Source organism: Polyodon spathula, chromosome 2 (assembly GCF_017654505.1).
Source record: "Polyodon spathula isolate WHYD16114869_AA chromosome 2, ASM1765450v1, whole genome shotgun sequence".
In the NCBI taxonomy this organism is placed as follows: domain Eukaryota; kingdom Metazoa; phylum Chordata; class Actinopteri; order Acipenseriformes; family Polyodontidae; genus Polyodon; species Polyodon spathula.
Window position 1 is genome coordinate 85812175 of NC_054535.1, and position 11976 is coordinate 85824150.

General features: G+C 37.8%; 1 protein-coding gene across 1 annotated transcript; it reads right to left on the reverse strand.

The window, feature by feature from the left end:
- Positions 1–6148: 6148 nt before the first annotated feature.
- On the reverse strand, positions 6149–7996 carry LOC121328489 (THAP domain-containing protein 1-like). The gene is made up of 2 exons (XM_041273177.1): positions 7114–7996; positions 6149–6752 (listed from the first exon to the last, which is right to left on the reverse strand). The coding sequence occupies exons 1-2, from the start codon at positions 7325–7327 to the stop codon at positions 6418–6420; spliced, it is 549 nt and encodes a 182-aa protein (XP_041129111.1). The 5' UTR covers positions 7328–7996; the 3' UTR covers positions 6149–6417.
- Between the last annotated feature and the right edge of the window lie 3980 nt (positions 7997–11976).

Here is an 11976-nt window from a genome sequence, read left to right on the forward strand (position 1 = left end):
ATCAGAATATACTAACATAATGTGCCATTTACACAGCTAAAAAAAAACTGGAGGGACCTTGCATAATGAATACATGACTAACGCGCACAACCTTTTGAGAATGAACCAGTCTATACCAGTTTTGTACATTGAATCGAGTGCTGTAACTGTGTTTGATTGCTTAAATAGCTGTTATTTGTCAGCCAAGACCATTCAGCACCGTGGTAGGCTAGTATTATTAAAATGACATGACGACAGGATGATTAAAAGCATAAAGCATTACTTGCAGTCATGTATTGAAAGCTGAGTGATTCGTCTACAAAGAATTTAGTTCTCTAAGTACAAGTTTGTTAACAGACCCACTGGAGAAACCTGTTAAGGATGGTTCTAAAAACCTAGCAGGTCCTTGTGATTAATTTCTATGGCCTAGTTTCGTTCTGTTATGTTACAGCGCTAAAGTCATGAGATCAATTAACAATTCGTGTGCTTTACAGCGAGCTACTGGCCTCTGGAGGACAGAAAGACTTGCTGTAGCAGGGTGAGGTGACCCAGTCACTGCTGATTTTGCCTCCATAACCTGCAGGAGCACCAAATGCAACACTCTCTGTGTAATATCCAGTGACTTTGCTTGGATATAAACCAGCTACCTGTTTACTCTGAGTGGATCACAGTGTATCACCATGCAGTTGTGCTTTCACCAGGTGAATCATCCATGTCCTTTTTTAACAGCAGTTTTAAGCTGCTGAAACACGAATAGACACAGATACTTTTATGCAGACAAATAGAAAAACACTACGGAAAATGTAATGCCTCATAAAAATGAATTGCTAACTGAGTCCCAGGAGTGAAAACACACAGTTTCTGATTACTTGGCTATTCAGAGATATACTGGCTTACTGAGTGGAATGGAGTGACTGTAATATCTAATCTAATTGGCATGTGTTATTATTTACTCAGGACACCCAAGCTGTTTTAAAATAAAGTCATGGTAAGATTTTCCTGTGTTAGGAAATGCCTTGAAGCATGGGTGAACCTAAACAACAACTCTTGACTGGAATAAACTTGAACTCATTCCTACCACACCTGTACAACATCCTCCAGATGCACAAACTACAACTTTGCAGATAAGACTATAACCTATGCCAGCCATTGGTGTAGTGGGCAGTGTTGTAACAGATAGATGGGTCATTGAACAAGATTGGGGTTCTATAGGTCAGCTATATATTGCTAGGCATGCAGCTGGAAATATTAGTGTCCCCAATTGCCTCAGCCAATCCAAGGAGTGCCAAGGCAATAACACATAGGTAGATATCCTCTAATGCTAATTATATTATTGGCTACAATTACTGTACTTTAACAACTGCTGCAGCAGTTCTGTTAAAAGAGCTTACCAAAGTAGAATCATAACAAAGTGTAATAAAACACTGAAAGCACGGTAAAGCATAGGCAAGCACTGGAAAGCCCATAGAGGTACGGTAAAGCATATTAAAACAAACATAGCAAACCATGTTAAACTATAGTAAATGCAGAGCATAGCCATCATGTGGAAACTGAACAATTACTGTACAAATTTACTGTGGTAAACTTTCATAAAGATTATCTCCTGTAAGTAAATGACTATAGTTAAGGTCTTTTATTGTAGCTTGCCTCTGCCAAAGATCTTTGTGATTAAAATGTTGTGACATTTAGTAATAACAGAAAACTTTACTTACGTGAGCACATGTGTACTTAATTATCATACAATTAAGATAAAAATTTGACATTAAACAGATAAACATGGTGACTAGCTATGCTGTGTTTAAGGTCAGTTATCATCAGATGTGCTCATAGACTGTAAATGCGGGTATCCGTTTTTCTATTCAATATGAAATGCCCAATTCAAATGTCACCTCACCGTTGCATTGGGTTACTAATGATCAGCAGACTCTATGGATGCCTGACCAGTAGGGGTCTCTGAAGCACGATGAGCTGAACTATCCCCATTCAATTATCCTCCCTTAGCCAAGATCAGCACTCCAAGCAGTGCTGCTTTTGCTAGGTGAGCCACTGGTGACTCCCCAGTCATAATTCTGTTTTGTTTTTAAATTAAGAAACTTCTGATATTGGGATTAAGGTAAATGGTAGAGACAGTGTTGAAGGTTGAACAGAAAAAAATGTAGACAGACCACAGGGATGTCAATAAAATATGTACTATGAGGGAAATATTTGATGTAGCTGAAGAAACCTAAATGGAAATTCTACCAAAAATGTGATGCATGTAAACTTTATGTGATATGTAAATGCAGACAGGAAGTGGTGGAAGCCCAGATTTATATGGGAGTGCACTTGGGTTTTACAGACTGGTTTAATGATGTATAGAATACACCTCAGGGACCTCAGCTTTAATTGACAAGCTGAAACGAACCATACTTCACAATATCAATAAACAAAGAACAACAATTTAAATCCACCTTAGACCTTCATTAACATACAGTAGTGCCCACAAGTATCAACACGTTTTATTAATGTCAATATTAATGCATGCAGCGATTGCTGTTTCTGATTAAAATGTAATGTTTAACATTTAATGTTTTAGTACTGGAGTTGAAACATCACGTTTCTCCGGGTTCTGAATGTAATTTAACTCAATCGAGTAGAAGAGGTTGATGAAAACAAGAATTATTGAGCAGTTAAAACTGATCTCTTGAGAAGGATGGAAAATGACAGTTTATCCACCCAGGCTTACACAAATAGATTGTACATGTTACAACACATTTTCTAGAAGGAACACTAATCCCAAAGTAAGTCATACCGAATTGTATAGAAGATTCACAGAATGGCTGTCAGTCCTGCTGATTAAACTTTTTTTTTTTTTAGTCAAAAGATATTTTTCTCATTTTCTTTTTGGAGTAATGGGTAAAAACACAATTTTCTGAAAAGTATTTATTTGAGAGCTGGGTGTTTAATTACTGAGTAGCAGTACTATACATTCAGACAATTAAACAACTGAAACCTGAGGGTGTCAATATATACAATACATTTTTAAAAAGCAAGGAAAGAGGCAGCAATCCTATTGGCTAAGAAGTGCAAACATGCGAGTTACTTTGGCTTTATTAAAACATCTAAATGACTTGCAAGCCTTTCATACAAGTCTGGGGGTTATATTCTGCCATTCTTCTCAACAGATCTGTTTCAACTGCTCAATACTGGAAGGCTGCCTACTTTTCACAAATACATTCAGAAATGGATACTGATTGGAACCAAAAAAACCAAAATGTCATTAAAAATAATAATAATAAAAAAACATTTATTGCAGACTACACAGGATGTTTTGGCAAAACTGGATATTTTTTAAAATATATTCCTTACGCAATTGGTAACCCAAAACACTGACACCTGGCTCTAATCTGAAATATAAGTACATCCATCTGGCTTGAGTTGAGTTGAAGATATTTCAGAGGTACTATTCTGTCGTTATTGACGGTCTAATTCCAAGGACATAATTTAAAAAAAACAAAACAAAACAAAAAAAACCCTCTAACATGTTAGATATTCGTATTTTAAATCTGTGCAAGTTAATGAGCACCAGAGCTAGAAAATACGTTGAGATAACACCGCAAGGAGGTTAAAATGGTCTGAGTGATGTTCTGAATTAGAATCCATTTAGCTCTGTGGGTTATTGGTATTATTACAAAAGGAAGGAAAACTCTCAAGAGGAGCTATAGTCTAGTTTCATGAAACTGAAATACAAAGCTCTAAGCAGGGATTTTGGATGAGTAGCTACGGGATGAATCATCAAATTGAGCAAAAGGCAACAAAGCACCATGGGCTTAGCGTGTTCTCACAAGGCCATGTGCAGCAGGTTGTTAGTTTGGCTATTCACTGCCTTGACTTGAGCACTTAAAAATCACAGAGGGATAACATCATGGACAAAATTTAAGTACGACAGAATTCAATTACATTATCCAACTCATAACAATATTTATAATTATATTGAGTTCCATGAATATCCGCCTTTGTTTACTATACATGTATCGCTTCTTCAAGAGGAAATTAGCACAGCTCTAAATTAGGTGGGGATCAGCCATGTGATAGGCATGTCTTGTCAGCTGCCAGTCCCAAGTTGTGCAATCCACATTCTTGGTACTTTAAAATACCAGTACTTACTGGCTCATGTTCTTGTAGCTAGATTTCTATACAATGCAGAGATGTTTTGCATGCCTGTGTAATTGAAAAGAAACATTGGGCTGTACCTGGCATTTCAAACTGATCAAGAAAAATAAAATAAAAAGAGAAATGATTCCAGTACAATACAGTCTTTCTGTTTTTATCTATGAATGTGGTTTACACCTTTAGAAAATGAATCATCATAAACACTGTCAGCACAAGTCAAGACTGATTTGTAATTTTAATAGAAATAAGTAAAGATAATCTTGAAGATTGTGAATTCAAAAATGAATCTTGAAATAACTGTGTGAAGGTAAACATGTTTTTTGTTTACATGTTAAAGTTATTTTTTACTGTTTATAAACAAATATAAATATTGCATTATGAATATTACATTAGGCTTTTTATGCTGAATGTTAGTTATATAATTTTAAATCTAGTAGCACAAAATATGTTGTCTTTATTGAATACAGTGTTAAGCAGAAACAGTTATTATGTACTCATATATTGCTGTGTACATGTCTCATGTTAGTGTTTGCATGTGTCTTTGCAATTCAATAGGTGCATGCGAGCCCAAAACATATCAATCCTTTCAGACTACCCAATCAATCTCATTCTGAAGTCCTGAAACCATGGCTCCTCTTTTGTCAGTAGTGCAGGACCAGATGCTTAAGATGTACTCTCCTGGTTGGCCTCATTTCTATTTTTAATACTGAAATCAGCCAATCAAGAAGTCAAGAAGCAGGTATGGTGAGACAGTAATCATTTAATGGGAGCAGGGCACACACACAAGAGTCAAATATGGTTCTGCTACAGCATGACAGATATGAAGTCTTAGTGTGCAGTCTGGCACTGCTGAATTATATTATGAGAGGGCTGGGATCCAAACCAGGGTCCTGTGGGCAAGCGGCAGGAGTCTAGTCTGTTTCATTAATCCAGTTTTATTCATGTGTGTTGAAGGGCAGACAGAAAAAAAAAGAATGTTCTACAGCTGCCATGAAATGGACCCATAGAAAACTCCTGCTGTTTACGCTGTGAGGATAAAATAGATTCGCCAAAACGTTAAGGTTGGGGCTTGACCATATTTTTGCAACAGCTGACTTCATAGTATTGTTTTCCTTTCTTACATCAGTCTCCCAATTACCAGATTGTTAATTGACAAAGAATCCTGCAGAGAATCAGTTTAAATTAATTCACAAGTCAGATGGCTTGGTAAATCCCTCAGGGCCCAATCTAAGGTGCTTCATTAACCAGGTCAATGTAAGTCTCCAAAAAATAATAAAAAGACCACCAAACATCAAACAATAGTAATCCAAAATAACTGTAGCAGTTTAAAGAACAAACAAAAACTGCTATGAAGGTTTAATATGCCTATGTCTGCTAAACCTGCTTGAAAAAACAAATATTCAGCTGTGAAACTGTCTCAATATACTTATGTATGAGCACCCCCTGGTGGAAGATCATGTGTCCTGCTGTATGTGCTGCAGTGCTACTCATGTGTGGCTCTTTCTCATGTCCCAAACAGGTATTTAACTACTTGAACACCTAGGTAAATAAAACAAGGCCCTCTTCAGCTAGATTCAATAATTGGTTGGAACAAACCCCTTGGGTGGAATGGATTTCTATTTTTAATACTGCTTGCAACAAGCATTTAAAGAAAGCTAGGAAAATATTTTATTTTAGACTAAGTTATTTATAAGTTCAACCTTAAAGATTAAGTAGCAGGGTTTTGAAAAAAAAAAAAAAGAGTGCTACATGTCCCCACGTGTTGCTAGAACTGTTTAAATAATGTATATTTTACACATAACTTTACCTGTTTCAAAGCTCTTTTCAAAATGTCCGCTCTAGTGCATTGATAGTGTAAGGATTATTGCCCACGTTGTTAAACAGGTAACACAGCAAGAACAATCCATGATGTGGTACAGAACAGAAAAGCCAGAGCACTTCATGTAATGTTTTTTTATATATATATTTTTAAATCGCTCTTCCTGTAGTGATTTAGAGGACAGATCTCTAACCCCAGTGCACTAGAGCGGCCTTTTGAAAAGAGCCTTGAAACAGACTTTAAACTTATAAGTGTAAAAAGTTGTCATGATATTACAGGTCCATTATTTAAACCATTGTAGCAAAGTATAACGCTATATTTTTTCAGAATCCAGCTACTTACTCTTTAAGGAATGAAAATAAACATCTTGCACTGCGATGCAAATAATACATTTATAATTAAGTGTATTTACGTAGAAAAGCTCAAGTAACTGAAGTCAAGAAGAAACACAACGTTAATTGATTTCACTACAAAAAGGTTTTAAAATGATCATTTTCTTCTCTCAAGGCCTGACACTCGCTTTCTAAAGATCGGATATAGTCTCTACAATGTTCACTTTCACACACCCTCGCCTTTACTTCTTGCACAGGAGGTACAGGGTCTTGTAACTCCTGCTGTGTAGCTGACAGATCCAGGAGCCCTGCCGCTGCTTCACTCTCCTCCTCTGGCCTCTTCCTCTTCTTGTCCTGCCTACCCTCAAACCTCTCCATGTCTCTGGCCCTCTTATTCTTCCTAGTAGAAGGTGTATGGTTGAAGATAGATGGCACATAGTCAGGGGACAGGGGGTTATCAGACTTCTTCCCTGCAAAAGGTAGAGACAGTACTTATTTTCAGTTTGTAGATATACAAAATGTAATTAGCTGAGAAATATCAGTTTTTATGTTGAATTAAATGTAAGCATTATATCCAACAAATTACACAAATTTCTCATACTAAAGCTATTTCTGTTTACATCACGTACAAATGACCCCAAAACAGCAGCATAGGCGGTTCTCAGTTTATCATGGGGGTTTTTGTCCCTGTATGAAGGGTGGGGGTGTCGGGGTGGGGTGGGGGTAATTCGTTTACATACATTTTAATAATAATAATAATAATAATAATAATAATAATAATAATAACAATGTAAGTCCGTTACTAACTACCAATATATTGCTGCTACTAACCTTTTATAAAGTGCTCACTACACAAACGTGTGTACTGAGTTGGAGTCCAGTCGGTCTTCGATTTTGGGTTCCGTGAATCCGTTTTTGCTACTCTGTTAATGGCTGAAATCCACTTTGCCCTCCTGTCTGGCTCAGCAGGAATCCTGTAGAAGGATACTCGGAATTGCTTTCCTCTTCTGTTGGTGCACCCAACAGCACAACACACATCTGGCATTGGAAAAGCGAAAGTGTAACGACCGCTCTTCGTTAATGGTCTGCCCGCCAATGCTTTTTGACCTCCAGTATGGCCGCGCCGTGCTGTGAAAACGTCACATGAAAAACCTCAATTGACGATGAGTGGTGTTGAATAATGGAAATTGTTTTCGCATTCAGTTTTCCTAAAGAGATTTTAAAAATTGACCAGAAAAAATCCATCATAGCAGCAAAAAAATAAAAAATAAACTGGAGGAAGTTAAATATGAAGCCAGCATGTTGTTCACATGCGTGACGGGAGTTGTAGTTTTCTTCTGCATTTCTGCTGATTGGAAACACCTTTCCGCGTATACCGGATAAACAACTATTCCCAGAAGACACTACGCGGGTAGCGTTAGTAAAGTGAGATATAGTGTCAAAGTTTCATATTATGATAGGGTGCGTTGTTAAGTTCACCGCTGCATGAAACGATGTAAAGCGGATTCACCAAACTGTTGTTAAATTCACCCGGAGTTTTTCAACGAACTGTTGTTAAATTCACAGTTGCATCAGCCGGGCTGGGAGTCGGTGAACTGCAGCAAGACCGAAATGGCCCCTCCCACTGTGGAAGTTTGTCTTGTATTGTACAGAGATACTATTAACAGTGTAATTGAGACGCAACATCTTTTGAAAATAATTATGGAGTTGTGTATTTTTTAATAAATATACAATAAACGTACTGATAAACAATATCACATTTGCCTACGAATCCAGAGTAGCCGACTGAGTTGGTGATGTACAAGAATTTGATGGAGATTAGATTTTTTGTCGTGTGTATTATTTGTCCTTCTATACTTAAAACAAATATGTTACAAAGTTGCGAAAAGTGAGCGAACTGCATTTGAAAGTGTAGCCATATATTAATATTTATACAGCTGCACGCTAGCTGCTGTTTATATTTTAATGTAACAACAAGCTAGCTCCTAAAATTAGTCGGTTAAATATAACTAAACCTTCGTCCCAATAAGCCTTCAGCTCGCATAAGTCAACCACAGCCTTGCACGCCGCAGCAGCAGCCTTTCTATATTATTATCAGCTATGTTGATTCACCACACTGTTGTTAAATTCCCCGCTCCCATCGATGTTTTTAACAACGCACCCATAGCACTTGCTTTCTCTGAGAACAGGTGTTGGCGTTGTTCATTTGAATATCTTGTTAAATCTGACTGTTTCTGTGCGTTGCACCAAACAGGAACTGGGACCACAGGTTATATCAATATACACGCTCGCCGTCAGCAACACGATTTAGCAGAAATAAAGTTTTTTAATTCAAAATAAAAATGGCTGCCCTAACGACCACAGCGTCCAATGATACCTTCCAGGTAAACAGTCAAATATTTAACTTTTTTTTTTTTTTTTTTTTTTTTTTAATTAAAACGTAGTTCAATACAGTGTTTAATGATACAGCTTAAAACTGAAGCGTATTTTTTTATTTTTTTTTGTAAATATTTTGACTGGTGCACGATGATTTGGTATAAAATCAAATATGAGTTTATAGATCAAGTAGCTGCTAGGTACTGTTGTGTTGTGTAAATTAGTCGGTCAAATACAAGTTGGTGGGTCTCTTGTCTCTGCACAGTTGCATTTATAAACGTAGTTAACATACACTCCAACATTTGTGATGAAAATGGCTCCACTTGTGTGGAATTAAGAGAGCAAGCGACTCGTAGTGTGGTAGTGAACGACCTTCTTCTTCCAAGTGTGTCTGACACGATATGCCCCCCTAAGTTTTTAAATGTTAACTTTAAAATATGCAATTTCCTGCAACCTAGAATGCACGTTTTTACATTTAGATACAACAAAAGTCTGTGTGTTTCATTATGCCTCACAAAATCTCACTAACAAATTCCATCATGCTGAGCCTTTCCTGTCTTCTTAACTCTGTGCCCAATTGCACTGTCCTGGCCCACGCTTGATTTGTTTTTGAAGCAGGTGGTATAATTGACTTGCTCCAAAAAGAGGGGAGGGGGTATTGGACATTTACGTGTTTTATACTGTATATTTAATAACAGTATTTCAAAATTAAATATTAACATATCAACTATGAATGCTTCGCTACAACATTTTCATCACAGTATCCAATTCTAAAATCTGTTACATAATGTGTGTGTGTGTGTGTGTGTGTGTGTGTGTGTGTGTGTGTGTGTGTGTGTATATATATATATATATATATATATATATAGTGAGTTGAGTCATTTGCACTTTGATCGTTATAACCCATTTCTCTCACAGGTGCTTACTTTTTTTCTTTGGTGGAGTAGGCCTTATAGGGTACTCCTTCCTTTACCAATGTATCACTGTCAGTGTCACTTCAACTTTTAGTTAACCATTTCGCATATACAAAGAAAACACTGAAATTAAAATATTCTGCGAATTGTATTTTGTTTGCTGTCATAAGAACATAAGAAAGTTTACAAACAAGAGGAGGCCATTCGGCCCATCTTGCTCGTTTGGTTGTTAGTAGCTTATTGATCCCAGAATCTCATCAAGCATCTTCTTGAAGGATCTCAGGGTGTCAGCTTCAACAACATTACAAAAGCAGTGCAGTGTTAGGCTGTTGGGGAACATGTGATGTGAGTGTAAAAAGTCATATGACAGTGGGATTATACAGTTTTGTCTTAGATTGGCTATCCTATGTGTCAGTCATTCTGGGGCTGTGTAAGGCATTGCAAAATGATGCGGCAGGGGCAGGGCTTTGCTCCAAACAGACATGCTGTGGTTTGACTGTGGTGCTAAACCATACATGCCAACAGTCCCTATATGGTCGGGACAGTCCCGATTTCCTAGCAAATGTCCTGCTTCCAGACGCATAGGAAGAAAGTCCCGATATTTACCCGTAGAAAAAAATGCATTTATTCTGCACAGTATGTAGTAAAAACCACACGCTGTGCTCATGCTCTTTGTGCGGATGACACATCTGCTGATCACTAACTTATACAAAGGCAAGAACGCTTCATTGTGTCTATTTTTACGGTCATGATGGTCGTGTGGTGTTGAGTTGGGGGATATGTCTATTATATGATCAGCGTCCCGCTGAACAGTTTCCAAATGTATGCAAGTATGCTAAACTTTAAGATTGCACTGTGTCTAGGAATCCAGGACAAATTCCGTCCCAGAGGCATTTAGTCCAGGACTGGTACTTGCTCTTATATTTAGGGATTGTCCCAACCAATTAGGGACAGTAGTGATCTACAGTAACGTTGCAAGACATACAGAAGAGCTTACCTCCATCGCTGTGTAAAACCCCTGCTGGTTATTGCTTTACGTGATCTGCTTCAGACACATTTATCCTTTTTAATTTCCCGCCTAGATTACATATAGTCACATGACAATCACTGCACAGCACTATGTGTATTACACTATTTGTATTTTTTTTGTATGAAATACAAATAGTAATTATAAAAATGTGTTTTTGTTTCTTAAGGATATTGTAAAAAATGTGTTATTGGGCAAATTTCACGATTTCCACACAGCCCATGAAATCATGATTTACACAGGGCCTTAGTCATAGGGTGCAGGAATTAAATGACGTTACTTTAAAACTAAGTAACTCAGGGATAATTACTGATCTAAATGGGTGAGGAAGGCAATGGCTGAACTGCCTTAAAAATAAATACATTTAAATTAATATTAAGGTTATGAATGCTAGAAGTTTCAATGCCTGGCGCCAGCAAGAGTTACACCCTAAAAATTTTTCTCTTCAGGGGTCCCCGAGTGGCTCATCCTGTTAAAGCGCTGCCGCGGGGAGCGCAGGGTGAGTCATACAGCTTGGACGGCGCTGGTTCATGTCCAGGCTGTGCAAAGAGGCTGAGCTTTGCTGGGGACTTTGAAGGGGGCATTGCATTGGCTCTGACGCTCCCAGGGGTGGGGATGGGAAACCGGCAGGGACGTCACGCAACAGCGAACCCTACTGGCCAGACACCGAGCATTCAGAGTGGATAAGAAGCAGGGCTGATCTCTATACAGGATGGATAGCCCGCCCACCTCTGCTCTAGATTGATTGCTCAGTGTAAAAACGTCTTTAGGCTTGCTAGATCGGAGGACGCTCATACAATTGTGCTGTGTGGGGTCTCGCTGCGCTGAAGAGTGGAAAAAAAAATAAACTGTACATTTCAAATTGAGGGAAAAAATAAAAAAAATTGGTCACTTCTAAATGGGGGGAACCAAAACAAAAAAAAAAAAAAACCCTGTGTGTAATAATGTTAAGAATTCTTATCTTCCGAGCAGTAATGGAACAAGCAATGAATGTGGTTCTATAATATACAAATTCTGTAATAACAGAATATCTTTGAATGGACTGTCTCTAACAATATCTTTGCTTTCTAGTAACTATCTGTCTAGAACAGGCAGTACCATGGGGATGTGAAGCTAGCACCCTCATGCCTCTAGTGGCCTGGCGGGGCTATGCAGGAAAAAAAAAGCTTCAGATAAAGCTCAACATTCAGTAGACACATCAATTTGTGGGGATTTGGTACCAAAGTTAGAAATGAGGTATTGTACCGGTTAAATCGGCACAGTTGGAAGGTGTGAGTTAACTGATACATTCTAAAAAGGGAATCGTAAAAAGTCAATTTGTATAAGAATTAGCAAGCCTATACTTCTGGTTACGTTTTATGTTATATTATCCTTACC